The sequence below is a fragment of the Tamandua tetradactyla genome, chromosome 12, assembly GCF_023851605.1.
Source record: "Tamandua tetradactyla isolate mTamTet1 chromosome 12, mTamTet1.pri, whole genome shotgun sequence".
Taxonomy (NCBI): domain Eukaryota; kingdom Metazoa; phylum Chordata; class Mammalia; order Pilosa; family Myrmecophagidae; genus Tamandua; species Tamandua tetradactyla.
In genome coordinates this window covers 61,127,160-61,151,952 of record NC_135338.1, presented here as the reverse complement: position 1 = coordinate 61,151,952, position 24,793 = coordinate 61,127,160, and the positions used below count along the sequence as shown (strand labels likewise).

General features: G+C 38.6%; 1 protein-coding gene across 3 annotated transcripts in view; it reads right to left on the bottom strand.

The window, feature by feature from the left end:
• The window catches only part of EML1 (EMAP like 1), a 210,647-nt gene that overhangs the window by 58,196 nt on the left and 127,658 nt on the right, over positions 1 to 24,793 (bottom strand). For all 3 annotated transcript variants that reach the window (XM_077123514.1, XM_077123512.1, XM_077123513.1), the window contains exons 3-4: positions 16,607 to 16,739; positions 9,493 to 9,627 (exon numbers count right to left, since the gene is read on the bottom strand). In XM_077123514.1, the coding sequence (XP_076979629.1) occupies positions 9,493 to 9,627; positions 16,607 to 16,739 (268 nt within the window). The remainder of the gene's footprint in view (positions 1 to 9,492; positions 9,628 to 16,606; positions 16,740 to 24,793) is intronic.

Genomic DNA, 24,793 nt, shown 5'->3' with positions numbered 1-24,793 from the left:
CCCAGCAATAGCAATGCTGGCTGGGAACTCCTCTTAATTCTTCCTGCCGTGAGACTTCAGCAGGTCTTGTGGCCTGTCTGGGGGGGTGGGGAGGTGGCATGTCTCGGTAATCTTGCCTCTCCCCCAATAGCTACTGCCTGGTACTTGGTGGAAGGTCTGGAGTACCTCTGGGTTTTTTCAGTTCTTCCAATCCTCAGACTTCACTGTCCACCTACACCTCACAGAGCTTTCTCTTAGCTCTCCTTCTCCCTCCTGCAGGGGTCGACTACTTCCTAGCAAGAGTGCAAGGCTCACAGTGTGGAGAATTTCTCTTCTGCCCTCAGACTACAGTAGACATGATAGGTTTCTTTCAGTACTCTTGTCTGTCATGAGCACTCCTGAAGGTCTGTGGTAAAGAGGGTGTATGTGTGTGTGCGTGTGTGTGAAAATTTCCCTGTGTCTGGGGCTTCCAAGAATTCTAAACTATCATGCCAGTCCACACTCAGCCTTCAATAAATATATAAAATTTCAGGTGCTTTCTACTTATTGCTTCTACGACAGCTTTCTTCCCTTCGGCTAAAGAGAAAAGTAGCCATGGGTCCTGTCTCTCCTAAGAAGGGTTTGCCACTTTCTCCATTTTATTTTATTCTGTTACTTTGTGACCTCAGTTCTCTGGTAGGCTTAAAATAACTATGATTTTTGTAAATAACCTGGCTTATTCTTGTTGTTAGGGTAGGATTAAAACTCTCTTGTGGTATTATATGTGCCAATCAGATGCAGAAATTCTAACCATAAATCTTTACATATTATTGGATTCACAGGCAGGGTAAGGATAGAAGATGGAAGGTTAAAACAAAAGACTACCACGCAAATCTACTAGTTAGAGAAATATAAAAGGAAGTCTTTTGGGGAATCAGAAGATAGGAAAACAAGTTTTTTCATCATGCAATCTGATTATAAAAGTAAAAAGACACAAAAGCTATGAACACAGAAATAAAGCAATTTAGTACCTTTCCTAGAGATAGTAAAAAGCAATTATAGACTAAGTTCCTCTTAGAAAGAGAAAATCTATAGGGGAATTTGAATTCCAGATAGAGGGAAGCCTGTGGATTTGTGATGTTGCAGTACTATAAGAGAAAAAATGAAAGATTTCTATTAAAAGATTAGAAAAAGGTACTATGAGTGTTAACTATTGAAAGTCCCTGAGCGAGGTCCCAAGTAGCACTAAAGCACTTATATTTCTTTAGACTTTGCTCTCACTATGAATCAGTTTTTTTACTTTTACATTTAGAAAATATATTTTGCTATATTTTATTATTTTAGAAAGTTCTATTTTTATGGAAAAAGTTTTTTAGTATTCTTATCTTTACCAATTACAGGCTTTTCTATTTGAACTAAGCCAATGCCAAAAGTTAAGAAGAATCCCAAGGAAAAATTATTCTTCTCCTTTACACAAGTCTTACAGATAGAAACCTATAAAATGACAATGAATCTTCCCAACCATTGATGGGAGGGAAAACCCACTGTAAAATAACAGTGATCCAGAATTAAAGATGCTCTGCCTTCTAGTTAAGATCAATTCACTGGAGCAGTACCCTGAACATGTGTCCTTTCCAGTTACTGTAGTTGAGACTGGGCCCTTCAAACTTAGTGCAACCTGAAAATGCCTGGGCTGTGAGTTCAGTTGGTATGGGAGATGGCCGATTCTCAAGGTATTAAGGAATTTGACTGCCCATTTCTTAACATGAGCTAAAGGAAAAGATGAAGCAGGTAACCTAACACTCTTTCAACAGCTAGAGCACACTTCCTTCATCCTTATCTGAGAATGGAGTCAATAACGGTGCACACACCAATCCCCCTCACCCCTGAATCCCATGATAGAAGTTCAGAAGACAGAAAGGATTTCTCCTCTCATCAACAAACTCTCACCTCTTGGATATTGTGAGGTTAGGTGCAGCCAATATCTCTAAAATGTACAGTATCATGATCTGGTAGTGGTGGTGGTGGTGGTGGGAGGGCAGTGTCTTACTGCTCTGTTTGACAGGAAGGAGATTTCCTTAGAAATAGCATTAGCTGGGCTAATGCTCATTTTTTTTGGTTGGTTCGGGAGACTATCCTAAGATTTTTATAAGATCTAAGTGGTGCCTGGGGATTCACAGAGGATATAAAGTAGCCTGGAGCCTTTACCAGGACAGTAGCTGGATCTGGAGGCAAGGAGAGAACACTGGAGTGTTGACCGAAGCAGATTCCCAACGTGCACGGCCAGGCCCTCTCCAGCAGAGGGCAGTGCAGGAGAGGCCAAGGAAGGAGCTATAGTTTCCCCAAGTCCAAGTCAGGTATTATTAAACTCTGAAAGTGTTCACTGTGGACTTTGGACACGGGATTATCTCATTGTGATTGTTCTTCTTTTCACTTGAGAAAACTCAAATTTGTCACACTGCAGACTGGGTGTTTACAAGGATAAGAGTCGGTAAAAGCCTCATGGGCTGTCAAGTAGAAATGGATAAATACTTGCAAACTACTCCTCCGTGATGGAACTGCTCGTAGTACTATCATACATCTGAGCCAATGTCACTCTAAGTTCCAGCAAGGCAGCTCAGAGCCTGGCTCCTCCATGCCGCAGATCTCTGACACACAGATGGCATGTGTAACAGGGAGTTCAGGGTGACGGGGTTTAGGTCAGAACCAATAGGGGTCAGATGCTATTTTAGCAGAGGTATGTGATTTTGCCAATGATCAATGAGACTATTTCAAAGTTTAAAAAGTCAGTTTCCTGTAACTTATATTCTAAAAACTTTAGCTCTTGGTGTAACATGTCTCCTTTTGAAAATTTCACTCAATGAAATAAAATTCCTGTGAGATGTCAAAATATTCAACTATATATATAATGATTCTTTATTAAATGCTCTTAGGAAGGTTTTACTAGAAATAGGGTCATTTAGGAACCATCTATTAGAGATGTTTAGGCGTCATTAGAAACGTATTAGGAACAAAAACTACTGCTTCATAGACATTTCCAATCAGTACGTCCAGCTTCACATGGCAGAAAGGGCTGAGAGCTTGAAGACAGCTGGGTCTGTAGTCCAGCACTTCAGCAAGGTTTACCTTCACAAGTCTTTGTCTACAAAATGGAAGTAAACCACTGTGAAGTCCAGCATATTGGCAGGATTAAAGAAAATGTGCAACGAAGTGCCTAGCACATTATTAATCAGCATTACTTCCTAATTTTACCGACGAGAACCTACATCTATTTCTGATATTTTTGGTCAAAACCAAAAAAAAAAGGAGAATTCTGGAACTTTTAACATTTATTAAATATCAAACACCCAGGTTTGATGAGTGAGTTTTTTAATAAAAAAGATGCTCAGTGGCAGAATTCTCATCTGCCATGCCAGAGACCCGGGTTCAATTCCCTGAGCCTGACCATGAAAAAAACAAAAGTCCCTACTTAATAAAGATGCTTAATTTAAGACATCTAATTTTGAGTACAAAATATTTCAAACCTGAAATGTGTTAAAACTGTCTTCCAATAGGTGGTGCTGTTTACATAGTTCTTGGCTTATGGTTTTTAAATTAAATATATAATATCCTTTGATTCATTTAACAAGTATTTATTGAGCACTTACTGTATGCCAGGCACTGTGTAAGGTGCTACACACACAGAAAATAAGTGACACAGCTTCTGCCCTCCCAAAGTTTAAGTGAGGATAAGGTGGAAGGGGGCTGTAGGGTGGAGGCAGGGCCACTGGTGGAGGGCAGGGGGAGGCTCCAGGTAAAGTAAATAGGGAGTTACAATGCAACCTGAATGGCACCCAACTCAGGCTCTCAGACTGGAGAGCCAGGGAAAGCTTCTGAACCGAGAAAGGCACTTCCTAGGCTGAGACCTGAATCATAAACTGGAATTAGTCCAAACACATTCAACCATTCTCCCCTGCCAAACATTTCTGGACACATACATAAGTCACTCAGGAGAAGGGGAAAAAACTCTACTTACCAAGCGCAAGAAGGCATTTACCTTAGAATAATGCATTAAGAATTATGGATTATTAATTAGAATAATTCATGCATTTATGAGTACAGTTTTCATTGTTATAGTAAAACTAAAACATTTTTCTAGAAAATGTTATCTTGTTACTTAGACTTGCATTTCTTAAATTAAGACTGAGGTTGATCATCTTTTTCATGTGTTTCTGGGCTATTTATAATTCTTTCTCAGTGAGCTGCCTGTTCAAACCCTTTTCCCAGTTTTCAAGTGAACTGACTGCCTTTTCTCATTGATTTGTGTTAAGCAATGACCACCAATTACAAGGGCCAGCTCAGGTAGGCTTGTGCTATGGACCCTACATACATGATCTCATTCAATCCTTTCAACAACCCTGGGAGACAGGCACCACTCTACTTCTACTGAGGAAAATGAGATTACCCCAAAGAGATGAAGTCACCGGTTCACAATAAAAAGTGACAGAGCTGGCTACCCTCTACATAGGACATGACATTCAGGGGCAAAAGTCTCCCTGGCAATGTGGGAGATGACTCCCAGGGATGAGCCTGGCCCTGGCCGTCGTAGGATTGACAACCCTTCTTGACCAAAAATGGGGAAAAGAAATGTAACAAAATAAGGTATCAGTGGCTAAAAGAATTTAAATAGAGTTGAGAGGCTATTCTGGAGCATGTAACAAATGTTTACTGACTGTGTACCAGGAGTTGCTCCAGATGTTACACTGGTCTGACAGGATTAGAAAAACCTTACTGCTACCAAACGTCCAAGCAAAGTACATTTACTAGATAACTTATGATACATATCTAAAATAAGAACACATTCATTGACACAAAGATGTACTGATATAGCAAATGAAAAATAGATTAGAGTTGAGAGGCTACTCTGGAGGCTATTGTTATGCAAATTTCAGCAAGACACTGCTATTTACCATGTTTGCCCAAACCCAACCAAAACCATTCCTGCCGACCCTAATGAACACTAGGGCTTTATCTGAGATTCTACAAAGGTTTCATTCACAATGATTACTTTCCAGAAACCTACAACGTCCAGATGGTTCCTAGGCCAGATAAGTCCTGAAACCCAGAGGGACCAGTCTCTCCAAGAACATCAACTAGTTCCATACTCCTATCCCATATTATCAACAGCCCTTTCCAACATGAAAAAGTTAGAATGGATACAGTCCAAATATCCTTAATGATTGAGAAAGATCAAAGGTAATGGTGGGGTTATAACAGCTAAGATAGGATTTAACAAATGAGTACGACTGTTGAATCATTACATTGTTACTTCTTTTAGTCTCCTGTGTCTTACAGCAGCCAGAAGGAAAAACCTAAAATTATACAACTGTAACCCATACCAAACTCTGAAATCTGTTCTATAACTAACTGTTGCAGTGTGCTTTGAAATTTATTGCTTTTTTGTATATATGTTATTTTTCACAATAAAAAATAGTGGTTTACTAAACATGTGCAGACGATTACCACTTATGTCAAAATTATATATTACACATACCACTACCTAAAAATAAAGCCTAGAAGGAAATGTAACAACATGTTAGCTGTGAGTTTTCTGAATGGTAAGATTATAAGTGGTTTTCGTTTCCTCTCTTTTTCACATCTGGATTTTCTAAAACACCCATTACTTTTGTAATGAACAAAGTACATTTAAAAAGAAAAAAAATAAAACTTGCTGGGGGACACTGAGAGGTAGTGTTAGAGAGGTGTGGAAATCAGGGTACCAGAGAGGAAGGAGGTGCCAGTAGACAGGAGGCAGGCTGCAGGCCCAAGGCTAAGGATTGAGATTCAGTGTACATGGCAAATGAAGGAAAAGTCAAAACGAACGTTTCTCAACAGCTTGGTGTCGTTTGAAAGACTGTCTCAGAGAACGCTAGGGCTTTAGGAGAGAGGGAGCTTAGACAGCGTCCAGCCCCCAGATCTCAGCCTGGCCAGCTCAGTGAAGTGGCAGGGTGGTCAGGCTGCACAACCTAAAAAGCACTGCACTAGGAGTGCACTTTCCAAACCACAGAGAACTTTGTTATCTTGAAGGGTTTTTAACATATTTGTTGACTCCAAAGATGGGCAACTTATATATGTTACAGGAATTTTTCCAGCAAATGGCTGAAACACTCTTGTTCTAACAAAACCAGCACAGTACAACAATTTCCGAATGGAAACAAAGTGATTTGCTTATAAAGCTGATATATCTCATTCCCCTCAGAATTAAAAGGGGGGACTATTTTCATAATTAGAACACTGTATCAATCTAGCAACATATAACCTAACCTATGCTGCTAAAAAAGTAACTGTCTTTCTGACTGATATAAATATACTTTTATTTTAATACATTTTAATTTTTAAAATTGAAAAAAATCCCTATTGGATTAGCATACTGGCTACATTTGACAGTCTGCCTTCCATTGGAATGTTATTGTTGATTCCCTACTTAGAGTAACAAATACTTCATTGTAACATGGATCACTGTATAATTATTCATATTTATTTACCATCAATAATACATAAAGTAAATATTACACCATCAAATATGCTTTTGTTTTTATGGCAGTTTTGGTAGTACAAAGATTAAATGCTTTAAAATGTTGTGGCTTGTTACAAGCAAAGTATTTTAAAATGTTAAACATTCTAAGACAAGGGTCTAAAATGTTGCAAGAAAGACGTGACTATATCTTAAGAAAATGAGATCCTGGAGCAAGAACACAGAAACTATCATGAAGCATATAATTTCTAGGAAAGCAAAATGAATTATTTTATAATAAATTATTACATGTTGGAAAATGTGAATTTTTAGGATCTCAGAATTATTACTTTATGTTCAACAATAAGAGTAGTACAAGTTAAATGGAATACCTTCATGTTTGCTATAACTATTATTATTGAGAAATATGTACATGCCAATATATAACTGTTTTTCTTGAATAAGGGGCACCTTTTTCTAATTTTCAGGAAAGTGCTATATGTGCTTATCATGATGTATGAGGAGTTGTAAGCTTCACAGCAAATGATCTGCAATTAATAAAAGTTAAAGCACTGTCATGTGTGAATGACTTGATTATTTTACAAATTAGGACAGATTCAAAGTTTTCCCTATAATGATATCACTCTCATTCCTTTGTAGTTTGAGTTTTCCTGAGTGGAAGTGAAGGGGCCCTGTAACATCCGCAGGCAGGGAATCATATGCAACCTGTAGACTAGCTCACTAGTCCTGTATCCTTAACAGCTATGCAACTCACAAGGATTTCTGATACTTTATTTTCCTCCCCCTCAACCACTTCTGAATATCTCAAAATCTGGGTTGTACTCAAGACTGTCATTTCTGCAAATATCCTTTTACATGTGAGGCAGTGCAATGGTGGCTCAGTGGCAGAATTCTCGCCTGCCATGCCGGAGACCCAGGTTCGAATTTCAGAGCTTGCCTATGCTAATAAATAATAATAGTAATGGAAATAAATAAATTTTACATGTGGCAGACAAGAAAAGGACAAATAACTTCAGGTGCTGTCAAATACCCTTGTTTTAAAAATGAAGAAAACAAAGTCCAGGACTTTGTAAAGCCTCATAAATTATTTTCTTCGTCTCCCTGTAGGTCTTTTTAAAAATAACTACCATAATGACCATTTCCTCCGAGTTAGCACAATCAGGCCTTCAAAGAATCAAAGGAATCAGGTACAAAATCTAAATTTGCAGAGGAAAAAAACGGAAGCTCCAAGAAGTCGAGTGGTAGACTTGGTTTACAAATCCAGATCTTTCTTTTACTCCAGAGCCTGTGCCCTTTCCATTAAGTTTTACTATGATAATAAGACAGGGACAAACTTTTGAAAAAAAAAATAAGATAGCAAATTGTAACAAGTAACACAACACACAAACTATCTTGAGACCACTGAATGCTGTAATGTTTAAAAAGGAGTTCCCTGGGCACCATGTCCTACACCTTTCTTTGCACTCAATGAGTCTCTGAGGCTTGGCATTTGTCAGTAAAACTCTAGCTCTACTTTGGTGCTGGGTGGAACACACCCAAGAGAGGGGCTGCTCATGTGGAAATGAAGGGGGGGCAGGCCACTATCAACCTTCACCTCTATTGCATCTTGGCTTTTTCAGCTTTCTGTCTGAGTTACTCCTGTTACTCCTCTGGATGCTAAAGGAATCAGTACCAGCGACGGCCTAACAGAAGACAGCAACGTTATTCCTCCAATTCTTTAGGTGTAGGCAGCTCAATGGGTTCAGTGCTAGGATGGCATCAACCTTTCCTGGGTTTTAATGAGTCAAAGAATTTATTTTTAAATGAACTCATTTAGTTGCTTGAATTATTTATAGAAAATGATTAGCAAATTTTCCCAATCCTCACTTCCAAATCAAAATTTCCTACTGCGGCTTTTCTAAATAGCCCTTTGTAAATACTTTTATGGAAATATTTATCCCGCGCATTTACGAAAGCCATAGGATTTTAAAGATAAAACAGATCTGGGGTTTGCACAATGCAGATTCTTTTTGGAAATGCTTAATAAAAATCAGATGTGAAAGAAGGAGCCAAGTCTTTAAGAACTGCCAACATGGAGACATTTCAGCTCAACTTCCAAAGCCTACTCTGAATCAGAGAAGCCCAAGGCCACATTATATCTCTTAGTAACCTACATTCTGTTGCCATTATAACCATTTATTCTTATTTCCAAGTTGTTATCACTCATCTAGCATAATTTTCTGATAAGAAGTACTAATTGTCAAAATTAGAATTAGAATTAGAGCCCTGCGTGAATGGTTCTTAAAACTGTTCATTGACTGTGGACTTGACCTGCTACACCTTTGAGAAGAGGCAGCTTCTTCTCTACCATAGATACCTTTTAAAAATAAACTGAAAAAGAGTTTAAGCTTCCTTTATAGGAGTGATTTGCAATGGATTTACAAACTTGGAATTTTTACAGCCTGTGGGTTGGAGAGAATTGCTTTATGACTCAGCCTTCTTCTTACATGAACATTTGAAAAAAGGAACGTGTTTAGTCTTATGAAGCTGAAATCCTTTCCCAAGTCTTGCAAAAGGGAGAGAAAAAAATTAAAGTACTGTGCTTAAAAAGAGAGAATAAATGATAATGTTAAGGAACCTATACAATCCATTAAAACAATCTATTAAAATTAATTTTTAAATGGCAGCAGAGTACACTAGAAATATAAGGTGCTCCATGTGGAAATTCAGAATGGTTTGCCAAGTTCCATATTCTTGGTACTAAGCAAGTACTTGGAAACTACTCAGGGCTGCCTAAGAGTGCTGGGAGTCCAACTTATAATTTCTCTAACTGGATTATAGCTCATGTGGATCATGACTAGGAGCTGCCCCCAAGTGGCTGCTGGCTTTAGAGCAAACAATATTCTTCCCAGAAGGCCTGAGATTCCAACAAAAGCTTCTAGTTCGTTTGCCTGTTAGGGAATCTTCTTATTCATCTAGGGGGACAACAGGTAATGAAATATTTAAATACAGCAGGAACCCAGAGATAAGACGATCCTTACCTTTCACTGTTCTTCTTGCCACTGGAAGAACTGCTAGTGGATCCTGTCCGATTCCGGTTTCCTTTGGGATCCCCATAGCTTTCCCTTCGACCACCAGGAGAGACTCGTTCAGAAGAGCTGGTCCTTTTGATGGTACTAAAAATGGGACATAAATGACCACAAAATCCTTAGATATCATGACTTTACTTTATTGCTAAGTGCAAAAATATACACATAGAGCATCATCTATCCAGGTGGATATTTAAAAGCTAGATTGGTTCTAGAATCCTGATTGCAGAGAACAAAACACTTTTCAGAGTGCTCTTGGAATCAATGCCTCTTCTCACTGCCATGTAATTGTGGCTAATGGTAGGAGTTCAAAGCCACTGGGAAAACTGAAACATTAGATCCCCAACAACACTGTGTGAGGGCACTTCAGAGGCTTAAAGGGAAGTGATACAGCCCTTGAGTCGGCTTCAGTCTAGGGCAGCAGTTCTCAGCACAAGCACATTTAGCTATGTCTGGAGATGTTTCTGGCTCTCACAGCTTGGGGAAGGGGGGCAGTTTGCTACTGGGAAAGAGTGGAGGCCAGGGTTGCTGCACAACATCGTGCAATGCTCAGGACAGCTCACCACAACAAAGAATTACCCGGCCCCAAATGCCAACAGTGCCAAGAGCCCTGGTCTACAGGCTTAGGTGGGACCAAGGCGAACAGAATGTCACATGCAACAAAGGAAACATCCCACTACATGCAAAATGCATTTGCTTAGAGGGAATGTGCAGGTAAGGGCTTAACTTCATTGTGGTAACCAATAGAGTGGTTGGAAGTCTGTGAAGAGGGGGTGGGGAAGGACTTCCTGAAGACTGTGTTTCTGGGAAAAAGTAAATGAATGGCTTGAGTGTGCTGTAACTGCATAGTAGGGAAACCTGCCTCTAGGAAAATGCTTGAGGGGTATGCGAGAGCCAGGGTAGGTGAACAATTGCCCTCTCCCAGAGCACCTAACTGGTAGGAATCCCTGTATACTTATTTTTTTGCATGGGCAGGTACTGGGAATCAAACCCGCGTCTCCAGCATGGCAGGCGAGAACTCTCCCACTGAGCTACCATTGCTCACCCCCTGTGCATTTTTTACTTTTCACCATTAGGGCTTAAGTTTCTTGAGACCCTATCTATCATTTTTAGCATTGTTGGTGGACTCTTGAATAGAAGCTTGACACATGTTCATTAAATTAAAGGATGAAATAAATAGATGACTGAATAAATAGAAACATCATACTCTAAGTCTGTCACAGGAAAAGGTGAAAGAGTTGCTTTAATGTAGTAGCTGCTCAGCAGGAAAAATACAAGGAGACAACATTGCAGATGGTGGGGGTTGGAGGGGTGCCATTCTGGAGGTGGGATTCTGGGAAGAGGGGCAGGAGGTGCCAGGGACCTAAGCGGGCTGGGGAAAATACAAGTCTGCAGCTCATGCATGGCTTAGGACAGGGACTATCCATCTGGCGGCCGCTGAGCCACTGAAGTGAAACACAATGACCAACAAGGAGGTGAGGAAGGAAAGAAGAAGAGAACAAGAGCCCCCGGGAAATACCGGGGAAATTTTAAAAAGAGGGCAGAAGTAAGAGCTGAGAAAGCGAGAGGTGAGGGGCAGGTAGTGGGGGCAATGAAGCAGGAATGGCCACTATGATGCAGGTGCTGAAAGAGGGGAAGGGTGGGGTGTAGAGTAGACCCTTCCTTCTGATTCAGCAATTGGGGCTTCAGTGAGCTCAGCACCAGGGCAGGGAGACAGGACACAATTTCAATGAAGAGTAACTGGACAGCAGTGCTGCTGGGTGAATCTCAATGTCCTCACCTGGGAGGCAGGAGGACCATCTCTTTCCTCCTAGGTAACCCACACAGAACTGGTGGAAGCCTGGCACATCACAGCCCTCTGCCTGTCTTTTGCTGCCACCCCTTCTCAGGAGTCATTGCTCTCCTTTCCTTATTTTTCTTTTTGTTCTTTTTTCTCTTCAGTTTATTCCTTCTTTCAGCCCAATATTTAGTCCTTTCCCCCCTTAAAACTCCTAACCATTCAGTTACTAATCCCATCAGTTAATAGTTTTAACGAATTGCAAGGTAGACACATTACCATCATAAGTTAAAATACACACACACTGCCTGGTGGGTCAGCTTTGGAAAAATAACCTCACTCTGTCTGCTTACAGCAACATTCTCTGAAGGAGCAAACAAATAAATGGCCATAATTTATTTATTATTATTATTAATTATTATTATTTTATTTTAATACAGTTTGGCATAGACATTTTTGGTAGCCAAGGAAACTTTGAACTTAACAGCATCAAATTTTACAACTGGAATCTGCATGGTTATGCTTTAAGGTCAAAATGTGAATTTTCAGAGTGTTCCATTTGGGGACAAAAAATTTATAGATCTTAGGAAGGCATTACATTTCTGAAATTTGGGACTGAAATCTATTTGTGTGTAAAGTTCAAGATCTTCCAATGATGTAAAACCTCAAGCTAATTCAACATATGGGATTGTGCTCTGCCAACTATTTAGGACAAAACTGTGAGGTAACAAGCCCCCACCTGGTCAGAGAGATTGGGGAGGGTTGAAGAAGCCAACCCAGAGCACCCTCTCCACTGGGGTCCTTGTGGAAATTCACAGCAAACTCATGGCAATTTTAAAAACTATATAAAACACCCTTGAAGAACTGACAAATCATGAGTAATAATCAATTATAATGAATAGTAAACAACTTTCTAATAATGAAGACTCAACATGGTGGATGGAAAAGTTAACAGGAGATATCAATGATGGAAACGGAAGCAGCAGCAGCAACTGTCAACATATATTGAGTACTTTGCATTTTGCAGATATTACCTCATTTAAACCTCATAAGTCCCCTGCAAAAGTATCATTATGCCCATTTTATAGACAAGGAAACAAATTGAGGAACATATGCAGCTTGTCTGAAGTTACACAGTAGTTGGCTGTAGTGACTTCACCCCATGCTCTCCCTATGACCCTCAATTGAGACCATCTGCAATTTATGAAACACTGCATTCTTTCAGGGGACCTGCTGAACAGCTAACAAAACCAGTAAATATCAATAATTAATACAGTTACATGATTCAAAATTTCATATACAGTAGGCATTGGATAAGACCTTTAAAACTATGGAAGGAGCAGCTAAGGTTACAAAATAAATCTAAGCACCCCTCACCTTGGTGTTGATCTATTCAGTTTGCATGCATTGAGGAGACTCACAGACCTGTTTAATCTACATATAAGAGGCACAGAAACAGAGCAGAATAAGCATGAGTGCAACAGTGAAAGCGTGGAAAAATATTTTGATAAGCTTCAATAAATCACAGAATATACTCCATACATCAAAATGGAAAAACACTTTGGTTTGCATATATAGAGTTGGATATAATCCATATAGGTCCTCAGATATTTGTCATTCATACATTTGCATTAAAATATTAAACTTAAAAAAAAAAGTCTATCATTACTATACATATGGGAAAAACAAGACATTTTCTTCTGAGAGCCAAGGCCTCTTATGAATTAAAGAGGATTTGCCAGGATTCAAAGTGAAAGATAGAAAATAAAGCATGAAGACAAGACATTTGCAGTAACCAGGGCAGCCACTGAGAGCAATACCATATACTCACCACAGGAAGCCTACTTAAATAATCAGTGGGGAACATCAGAGAAGTTAGGTTCCCTCTAGACAGCAAGTGAAAAATAATGGTCTTTATTTCAAAAGTGGTAGAAGTACTGGATTATGAGCGAGTGTACAATAATGCAGTACATGTTTCAGTATACTTTACTTCAGCGTAAGGCAAGTAAAGTATTTTGGGTATAGTAATGCACTGATACCATTTTGTTTTTCCCTTTTGTTCTTTTCTCCACTCTGAAACCCAAAGCCTTGTAAGTTCTAAAACTGTAGTGGCTCTTTACATTACAATGCATGTGCACTTGCTATATTTTGCCAATTCAAACTAAACTTTGGACATTATAAAATATCTGCAATGGAGCCCAGCACACAGAAGACAAGTGGAAATCTTTCTCCATATGGTTACAAAACAACTCTAAACATAATAAGTTGCAATTATGTCTTTTTCTCATCATGCAATTTGAACTCATGAATTGGTTTTCCAGGATTCTGTGAAAAGATCCCAAACTTTTGCAATAAAAAACGGAAATTTGACAGATAATTCTTGGGCATGGCTATATATTTTCTGATGACTTCCTGCAATGACAGCAGTGGTGACTAACACCAGATTAAAACAATTATTCACTCAACAAATGCTTATTAGGTATTGGGTCGTTACACTCGGCACTGTGTTGGATACTAGAGCATGGAGGGAAAAGCAGACTTTTTTTTTCCTGTGAATTAAAAGATTAATTCTGATGGACTAAGATCACATTAAGTTAAGAAATGCTCCTAGCTTTCACCATTTAAAAATGTATTTCTGTGGCAATAGCCGTGACATTTCTTGGGAAGGTGGATGGTATCAGAGATTCTGACAAAATAAAAAAAATTTGGCCTATAAAGCCAAATACCTATGCCCAGAGGGGAGAACTGTATCACTTCTCATTAAGGGTTAGATACCAATTTATCGTCCTCTATTTGACAGTATAATACTTCAATCTATTTTGCTGCCAAGAACAGGCTCAAAACATGAATTTAACACCACGTTTCAATGGCTCTTAATGATAGGAATATAAATTAGAAATTTAAAAAATTAACTAAAATCAGATTTTTGTTTTCTAATCTTTAACTCGTCTATGTTTATGGCACTGGCTACAATGCAACTACAAATGTTGTGTTTCTAACAAGTGGAACTATTTTTCTAAAGGACCGTAAGCTGTTTGTTTGGAAGCAAAAGACATTTGCCATTCTAGCTCACAATGGGGACAGAACATTTTTTAAAACAATGCTCTCTTTTTGTACCAGTTGCGTTCTCTTGAAATCCAGTCTCAGAGCGCTGCCCTATTGTAATGCTCTGCTTATGGGCTGGGAGAATGGCTGTCTCTTTTCTGAGCCAGTGGAAATGCTATTCTATTGTCAGCGTCAGCATCCCCACTGAGCAAGGTATGACCCGCCATGTCTTCCCTGGATTTTCTGCTTTTTTCCTTTGACTAATGGAAACAAAGCTTTTCCCAAGGATTCCAAATCAGGGCCCAATCAAAGTCTTAATTGGCAACACAAAGAACAACCCCTGGCTGTGGGACTATTTCCAAATGGGATTTTTTCCCTTAAGTACTAGGCTGAAAAACATTGGAGAAAAGAAAACAAACATTTACCTACCCACAAAGCCACACAGGCCCAACTGGACTAATTCCAGACTCTGATTACAGAAAGGTTCCTACCTGATTGTACACATATTTGAAATGGTGTGGGAATTATTTTAATCCTAATATTCCAAATACCCAGTTTGCTTCTTTTTGTTTTCAAAAGTGTCTTCAAATAAGAGATCTATAGGAACTTTACCACAGAGTAACAATTAGATGCTTAGGCTTCCAACATTCAAATGAATAAAAACTCATATCCATGGGAGCCCATAAAAGCAAAGAAAACAAAATAAATGAATAATAAATGAACAAATAACAATAAAAATAAATAAATGAATAAATGAACACCTCCACAGTGAAAACCAAGAGTTGTGGACTCAAACTAGAAATATCGCGTCTTTCTAGGTGGCAGCTGCTTATTAACAAAAGCTTCTTGGATTATTTTTTAAGTTAAAAAGTAGAGGCCTTCGACTATTATGGAAGGAATGTCATCCTTTAAATGCTAACACAAACACATACACACATATAGAGAGAGATAATACAGTGGCTACTAATAGTATTTCTTTTTCCTTCCTTTCATCTTTCCTTCTATCTATTCTTCCTCCCTCCCTTTCATCCATCTATTCTTCCAGTTTTCCTTCCTCCTGCCTCCCACTCCCCTCCCTCTTTCCCTCCCCACTCCCTGCCTTCCTCCCTGCTCTCTGTCTCCCCTCCCCCGCCCAATATTGTAGAGGATGAGTTCTTTCACATCAGGTTGAAGCCCAGGGCCTGGTCCTTTACTTGGAGCTCAGCCCCAGCTGTTAGTAACGGGCAGCTCCAACACAATTGCTGAGTCTCCCGGCTCCAGTCCACACTTGTGGACCTTGCAACTTCTAACACATGGTCTACAGATGGGATGGAGCACAGAAAGTGAGGCTTCCAAACAGTGAGTATAAAGCACATATATTATAAGACATCAGGGCTGACCTGGAAGTCCTCACTGGGAAGCAGCCCAGCAGGTTAAAAAGAACATGGGCCTTGGAGCCAGACACACACCTGGGTTTGAGCCCACCATTCCCCTGTCAGGGGACCCTTGAGCAAGCTAAAAAAGGGTCACTAGAGTCACAAGAAAGCATCAACTCAAGCACTGACTCGGAAAGTCCAAGGGGCACCTTTACACCCATATCCTTAGGGCACATGAGGCAGTCAGTATTTCAACAAATTCTGTAAGTTCTGCCCCAACCTTACAACAAGCCCAGAAGCAGAGCAGCAGGGGAATTTAAGGCTTTCTATACAATATAACCATCAGGCTTCTAATTTTCCAGAGCCTAAATATTCAGAAAAGTGGCCTAGCATATAAAATATAAAATTTTAGTATAGCAATTATGAAATAAGAGAAAAGTTAAGACTGTCTTCCTGACAGTCAACAGCAATCTAAAACTCCACTCTCAGGCACAATGTGAAAACTATGAACTTGATCCAAATTTTACAGATGAAAATTTAAGACTGGTATGGCAATTCAAATATTGCCCTGTTCCAAGTATGGACTTGGGAGCAGCAAATGCATCTTTACGTAAGTTTTATTCCCAGTTTTATTTTTCCAAAAGCAAACATTAAGTAAAAATACAAAATGGCATACTGTGGTTTTAGGCATTAAGATTTCCAAGACATTACGATTAAATCTTTAAAAAGCACAACAGTAATTGTATATACCACACACAAAATATGGTACTTTTACAATCTTTAACTCAGACCAGTAACTGTGAAGCATCATATAAAAAATAATAATACTCATTTTAAAATCTGAGCTGGAACAGCTTCTAGAATTCCACTGAAGGCAAGCCTGGCTTACCTTTTGGTTGCCGGTGCAGTAGTTTCTTTCCTGGCCCCGGATGGGGACGGGAGAGAGCCACTTGGTTTCTTTGGTAACACGGTGCCATTGTTGACAGTGGTTCTTAAAGGCAGGGTCTGCATCAGTGGTCTTGCTATAAGACAAGCAGAAAAGGAAATCAGAACCTTCCCCTTTGTAAAGGTAACTCCTTAAGGAACTGAAGATATGTAGAAAGGAAATGGAGAGCTACTCAAAAATGCTAGCAAAATTGAATAATGTACAAAGGCAACTCAGTGGAGAAAGGATCTCATTTCTACAAATTGTGGTGGAACAATGAACCAAAATGCAGTCCTCACACTTCACACAAAAACTAATTAAAGATGGATCACAGAACTAAATGTAAAATGCAAAATTTTAAAACTCCTAGAAGACAGAGAGGAGGAAATCTGTATGACCACTGGTTTAATGATGAGTTTTTTGGATATAATACCAAAAGCATGACCCATGAAAGAAAAAATTGATATTGGACTTCATTAAAGTTTAAAGACTTTTGCTCTGTGAAAGACACTTAAGAAAATGGAAAGACAAGTCACACAATGGGAGAAAATATTTGCAAATTGCAGATCTAATAAAGGGCTTGTATAAAGAATATAAAAGGACTCTGAAGTGAAAGAAGCCTGAAAAGGCTATGTTGTTGCATGACTCCATTTATGTGACATTCTGGAAAGACAAAATCATTCAAACAGGAAACAGATCAAAGTTGCCAGAGGTTTGGGGAGGGGAAGCTTGTTAAATGGTTAAACAAGCACAGAAGATGTTTTAGGGTTGTGAAACTATTCTCTATGATACTATGCATTTGTCAAAACCCATAGAACCTTACAGCACAAAGAGCTGAACCTCAACGTATGCAAATAACAATTCTGAAACCACTATAAATGAATACCGGCATTGAACAACTAAGTAAATGGATGGAGGTTCGTGGGAGCCAGATTTTTCACTGTTGGAGATGAAAGTTTCAGATAAGCAAAGAAAGGGGGCTAGAAAGATCCATGTGGTACCAGATTGGAGATGGAAACATACTCATACAGATACATATTTCTAGATAAGTGTGAACACACATGTAGTTCCTGGCTCTGTCTGCAGAGAGACCCTAATCAGTGACAATCAGTGCCTAGATCTTGGTTTCTAATGCCATTCTCCAATAGAAGTCCAAAAGTCACCAGGACTTCTTAGGGGAATGGCCAAATCTAGGGCTAGTGTAAGGAATATATGAGATGAGCTTGGAGCTTTTTGTAGTGCGAAAAAATAAGGACATGCTCAAAAACCCCACAAAACCATGGGTGTGTGTGAGAGGTACCAGAAGCCAACTGAAAAAGCTCCCACTGGCCAAAGCTGGAACAATCTGAGCAACAAAATAAGTAACCCAAAGTATAAAATAAATATCCATGAGTCCAATCATAAATGATTGAATAAAGTAATAAATAGGGGAGAAGAGACAAATCTCCCATGCAGAAAATTCCAAATAATTTATTTAGATTCTTCGTCCTCAAGGAAGTAGCATATAACTTCTCACTCCTTAATAACTACTTCCTTCCAAAGAAAAAGGTGGAGGTAGTACCTTTCAGTGGGGAGGCTGACCAACACCACCTCTGCCAGGTGATCGAGGCATTCCCATGTATCCCTAATATATATGACTGGGATGGGAAGGGCACTTTGCCTCTGGGGTCTTTCTCCCAAAATCCTACAACCCCCACTAACGATGAGAAAAACATCAGACAAACCCCAATTGAAGGACAGTCTAAATATGTAATCAGTCCTCCTCAAAATTGTCAAGGTCATCAAAAAGAAGGAAACTCTGAGAAACTGTCACAGCCCAGAGAAGCCTAAGGAGACGGGTCAATGATTAAGTGTCATGCGGGATCCTGTGAGAGGAAAAGGACATTAGGGTCAAACTCAGGAACTCAATAAAGCATGGACTGTAATTAATAATAAGGTGTCAACCTTGGTTCATGTCAGGTGTTAACTGTAGGGCACACTGGATGTGAGGTATACAAGAACTCTCTGTACTATCTGCAATTTTTCTGTAAATCTCTAACTATTCTAAAGTAAAAAGTTTATTTTAAAATGGTAGCAGAGTTTAATTTATTTGTTCATCACAGAATTAGCATGATATACCACGGCATATATTATTTTAAATAAATCATTCCAAAGGATGTGCCTCAATTTAGGCTTCTGAAACATTATTAATGACAAAACTGCATTTAATGCCAAATTTTTATCGCAAATTTTCAGTTCCTAAAGCTGAGGGTCAGACTTCTTTCTATTTCTAAGGTGAAAGAAAGGAGAAAAAGCCACAGTCGGCCCCCTCTAGCCAAAATCATAACACCCCTTTTCCCTGGCTGCTACTGCCACTGGGCACACCTTGTTGCGAGTGTCAGCTTAGCTCTTGTCTGCTCTACCTGACCGCAGGCTCCTTGAAGGATGCCAGGGAGCTGATGCACAGAAGGACCCAATATATATTTGTTGATCAGAACCACATTAAATCTCAATAACAAAAATCCTGCTTCTAAGGGAGGGTATTCTGAGTCACAACTAAGATTTTGTTTTTTACTGAGTCCTAATTTAAAATTCAGCCTCACGATAATCTAGTATTGTCCTTCCCTTGAAAAAAGATATAGAATTTTAAAAGTCCATGAAAAGAAACTTACGTGCGTTCAGCAGGCCTGGGGTGTATAATAAAATTTTATACATTAAACTCTACATCAAGAGCAAACAGAACTATTAAAGTTATGGTGAGAAATCATGAAAGAAAAATAAAATAGGCTGAGGAAAGTGGGAGGAGAGGGAGGGAAGGGAGGAAGATAGGAGAGGAGGGGAATGGTGAGTATCTTGGAAAGATACAGAAGTTGGAAAGATCCCACTCTGGTAAGATCTAATTATTGCTGTATCCCTACTTGATACTCTCCTAGGATTCTTGTCTACATTGACTTCTAAAACATAATGATAATCACCACCAACAATATACTGACTAAATACCTTTTTTGCACATGGCATCCTACCAAAGTTTCTTTCTTGTTTCTTTACTTAAAATCAGAGGCCACCCAAAGAAGAGAGGTTGCTGCCATAAAAGAAACATTTTGGAAGAAAAAAATGCCTCCAACATGCAGAAGTCCCAGCGTGGATCATGAAGATGGCAGAACACAGAAGCATTGGTGAGGAAAAGTTGCCAGATACATAAAGTGATCTTTAAAAACATTCAGAAGAAAGAGCACCAGGAAGGTTGAAAACAATTTCCTGCATACCAGGTACTGAGATAAATGAATCCATAGCTTTTAGATGAAACTGAGATATGAGACATTCTTCTGGTTTATAAAAGGTTTATTATATATAAATATACATATATATAACATTTTAATTGTTCCTGGTGTGTGTGGGGGAGGCAGGGGGGACACAGCAGCATGGCATTAAAAGGAGATTTTTTTTTTCCAAATAAAGGAGTACGATAAATGAGATGTGTCTGGAGTGCATTCATTTGGAGGTCCAGCAAGATGGCTGGGATCCCAAAGCCTAACAGAGCCCGAAAAGCACAGAAGACTCGACTTAGGACTGGGCATATTCCTAACTCAGTTTGATTACGTAGCCTTGGATAAGCCTTTCCAGGCCTTAGCTTCTTTGTCTGTAAAATGGAAGAACAGTGTCCACTCTGCAGAGCTGCTGTGAGGATAAGGCATGACGAATAGAAAGCTTCTAGCACTGTGTTTGGCACACAGTAGGCACACAGGAAGTGGTAGCAATGATCCCATGACTACATTCAATCACGAGATGCTTTATTATTTCCTTTTTGGACATCAGAATACAGTAAATATCCAGAATGCAATGTGAAAAGACTGAATGCAGCACATATGTGACAATCAAACAGTATCAGATGCAATGAGTGCCCACAGGTTGGATCCTACATGCAGGGAGAGGCGGAGTAAAGACCACAAACAGGTTCTCATCCAAAAATCAGCTAGTGCTCCTACATATGCAAACTGAGGGATTAGGAGAGTGCAGAGGAAAGAGCACCATTCTGGAGCTGGGGCTCTGGGTGATGGCTGGCAGGTCCCACTGGGTCCCCTTTCCTTATCCGTAAAGCCTTTAGTCTGCAAATGTTCCTTAAGGCTTTAGTTTGCATGCTTCTGCTCTGAAATCTTTGATTCTACTTCATGTGAGAAGAGTGTTCTGAAAAACTACAGCCAAGTTTCTCTGCAAGTGAGCCTCTCTGTCCCAATTCTCCCAAATTCTTCACCCAAAGGGAAGGGGGAACAGGGCTGGGGTGAACACACCTCCTGTTTGGCAGATGCAGTTTCTGGAAATATGTACAGTATTTACTATTAGCTAATTTTCATACCATTTAAAATGTTGCTATAAATTAATTAAGTTAAAATACTCTGCAAAATACCACCACAGTTTGGTACCTGAAAATCCCTGGCTCTAAAGAATGTATTTGGAGTCTTATGTTGAAAAACATTCATAATTATGACTGAAATAAAAATTTTTCCATCTTTCTAAATGGTTGGTTTGGAGTAACCAGACTTTAAGAAGTATTATCCATGATAATATATTTTCAAAACTATAGCTGATAAAAATATAGGAATTCTAGTATAGCTAATCACATCTACTAATGCATATTAAAGTATTGATCTTGAATTAATCTACAGATCAAGAAACCCTTTTAACCTTATACCATATTAATAACTCAATATGCAATATTTAATAAGGAAAATTTCCTATTAGGTATAAAAATACATTTAATTATGCAAATCAAGATTATGTGCAGAAATACAAAGTTAAATTTTGGTGTAATATCTGATCATTATGAAACTAGAATTCCTAATTATCTATTTCAAAATTTAAAAGGTGTCTGACTTGGGAATGGAGAAGGCAACCCGCTTTTGCTTCCTGGCACCAAGTTGTAAGACAAAGTAGATATTTACCCAAGTGCTGTTATCAATACCAATATCTAGCAAAATTACAGACCAGTAATTCCACTTCCAGGAATCTATCCCAAAGGCATACTGGCAAAAACACAAAATGACATATGCACAAGGGCACTGACTACAGCACTACTTGTAAAACAAAAGATGGAAGTAAGTTGAAAGGCCCATCAATAGGGAGTGCTGGGCGGGCCGCGGTGGCTCAGCGGGCAAAGTGCTTGCCTGCTATGCCGGAGGACCTCGGTTCGATTCCCGGCCCCAGCCCATGTAACAAAAACGGAGAAACAGAATACAATAAAAAACAAGAAAATGTTTAAAAAAAAAAAAAAAAAAAAAAAAAAAAAAAATAGGGAGTGCTATGGGAGCTCATAGAAGTTCTCTATGAACTGCAATGGAATGCCCTCCTGGACATACTGTTAAGTGAAAAGAGCAAGATACAGAATAGTCTGTTGATTATGCTACCTTCTATCCAAGAAAGGGAAGATATATATATATATATGTGCGTGTGTGTGTGTGTGTGTATACACACATATATACATATACACACATATCTTTATAAATACAGATTTATATACATATATATATTTACTTATATTTTAAAAAATGGAAAAAAAATAATGAAAATGCTTCTCTAGAAGAGAAGGGTGGAAACAAGTGGAGGGGACAGGGAAGAGACGGAAGTTAACTTACTTTATTGTGTTTACTTTGGAATCATATCTGAAATTAAATGGAAAATATAAAAAGGGCAAGACTTGAAAACTGAAAACAAAATGAAACAAATAAGTATAAATGTATCATGTTGATGTCTTAACCACATAAAGAATGATCTCAAGTGATCTTAAAATACAGTAACTTGACTTTTTATCTGTAACAGAATATAGGTGAAAGCCAAAAAGAATTGCAAAGATTACCTCAAATATTTTCAGTAATCATTTTGCTAATAATAATATTGGCATTGTTATTTTGAAACTATTTTACATATAGTAGGATAAAGTAAAAAAAAATTATATTAATGCAATTTAGTATCAAGATTTCAGTATAAGATATACAGACACAAATATAAAATCAAAGAAGTTAAATAAAAACTGTATCATCTTTCTGGACCATGCTCCTCCCAAAAAAACCCACAAAAAACAAAAAACCTATCATCTTAAATTTACACTAGAAATGATGGTATGGACTTATGATTTATTTTTCTCTTTCAAAAAAATAAAGATTTCCTGGCTTTGTCTACTGAACATGCCTAGAAGCACCAACCAACCCAAAACAATTAGTTCTACTGGTGTCTCTAAATACCACTTTCCAATAAAAGAGAAAAGGCATGAGATCACCTTACAGAAATGGCTGATCCTGGGTCTGGGCAGGTAATGTAAAATGTGTTGTAGAACATCTTTTCACACAAGAAAGCAATTAAGATTATGGGGACACATCAAAAGGGCATAAGAGCCCACCTGAGGTGGATTCCCGAGCCAAGATTGGACAATTTGAGCATTAGAAAGAACAATGACTTCAATACTGCAAATATGTCAAAACCCAAATGTTCATCAAGATGCTAAAAACAAATCCATGGAAGACTAAATATAGTTAAGACGTCAATTCTATCCAGATTGATTTACAGATTCAATGCAATACCAATTAAAATCCCAAAAATCTTACTTTGCAGAAATAGAAAAACCAATAACCAAATTTATTTGGAAGGGCAGGGTATCCTGAATAGCTAAAAATATCTTAACAATGAAAAATGAAGTGAGAGTTCTCACACTACCTGACTTTAAAGCATATTATGAAGCTACAGTGATAAAAATAGCATGGTTCTGGCATAAAGACAGATATACTGACCAATGGGATCGAATAGAATGATCAGATATAGACCCTCTCATCTATGGACAATTGATCTTTGATAAAGCAGTCAAGCCAACTCACGTGAGACAGAGCAGCCTCTTCAATAAATAGTGCTTGGAGAACTGGATATCCATATGCAAAAGAATAAAAGAGGATCCATATCTCACATCTCTCTCTTTTTTTTTTTTTGCATGGGCAGGCACTGGGAGTGGAACCCAGGTCTCTGGTATGGCAGGCAAGAACTGTCTGCTGAGCCACCGTGGCCCACCCCATATCTCACATCTTATACAAAAATTAACTCAAAATGCATCAAAGACCTAAATATTAGAGCTAAGACCATTAAACTTTTAGAAGAAAATATGGGGAAATATCTTATAAAACTTGTAATAGGAGGCTGTTTCCTAGATCTTATATCCAAAGCATGAGCACTGAAGAAAGAAAGAGATAAATGGGAACTCCTCAAATAAACACTTTCATACATCAAAGAACTTTGTAAAAGAAAATAAAAAGGTTGCCTACGCAATGGAAGACAATATTTGGAAACCACATATCAGGTAAGGGTTTAGTATTCAGAATATATAAAGAGATTGTTGAACTCAACAACAAAAAGACAAACAACCCAATTAAAAAATGGGCAAAAGACATGAATAGACACTTCAGAAGAGGAAATATAAATGGCTAAAAGGCACATGAAAAGATGCTCAACTTCACTGGCTATTAGGGAAATGCAAATCAATACCACAATGAGATAATATCTGACATCCATTAGAATGGCCATTATCAAAAAAAAACAGAAAACAACAAGTGCTGGAGAGGATGTTGAGAAAGAGGGACACTTATCCACTGTTGGTGGGAATGTAAAATGGTACAACCACTGTGGAAGGCAGTTTGGCGGTTCCTCAGGAAGCTAAGTACACAATTGCCATATGATCCAGCAATCCATTACTAGGTATCTATTCAAAGGACATGAGGGCAAGGACACAAAGAGACATTTGCACACCAGCGTTTACAGAAGCATTATTTACAATTGCCAAGAGGTGGAAACAGCCCAAATGTCTATCAGCAGATGAGTGGCTGAACAAGCTGTGGTACATCCATACAATGGAATTTTATGTAGCTGTAAAACAGAATAAAGTCATGAAGCAAGTACAACGAGGATGGACCTTGAGGACATTATGCTGAGTGAAATTGGCCAGAAACAAAAGGAGGAATACCGTATGGTCTCACTAATATGAACTAACATTAATGAGTGAACTTGGAGAATTGAAGTTAAGAGCACAGGTTATCAGGAGATAGAAACAGGGTAGAGACTGGGCACTTGGTGCTGAAAGAATACAGATTGTGCCACAGGATTGAGTGTAAAAATTCACAAATGGTAGCACAATACTAC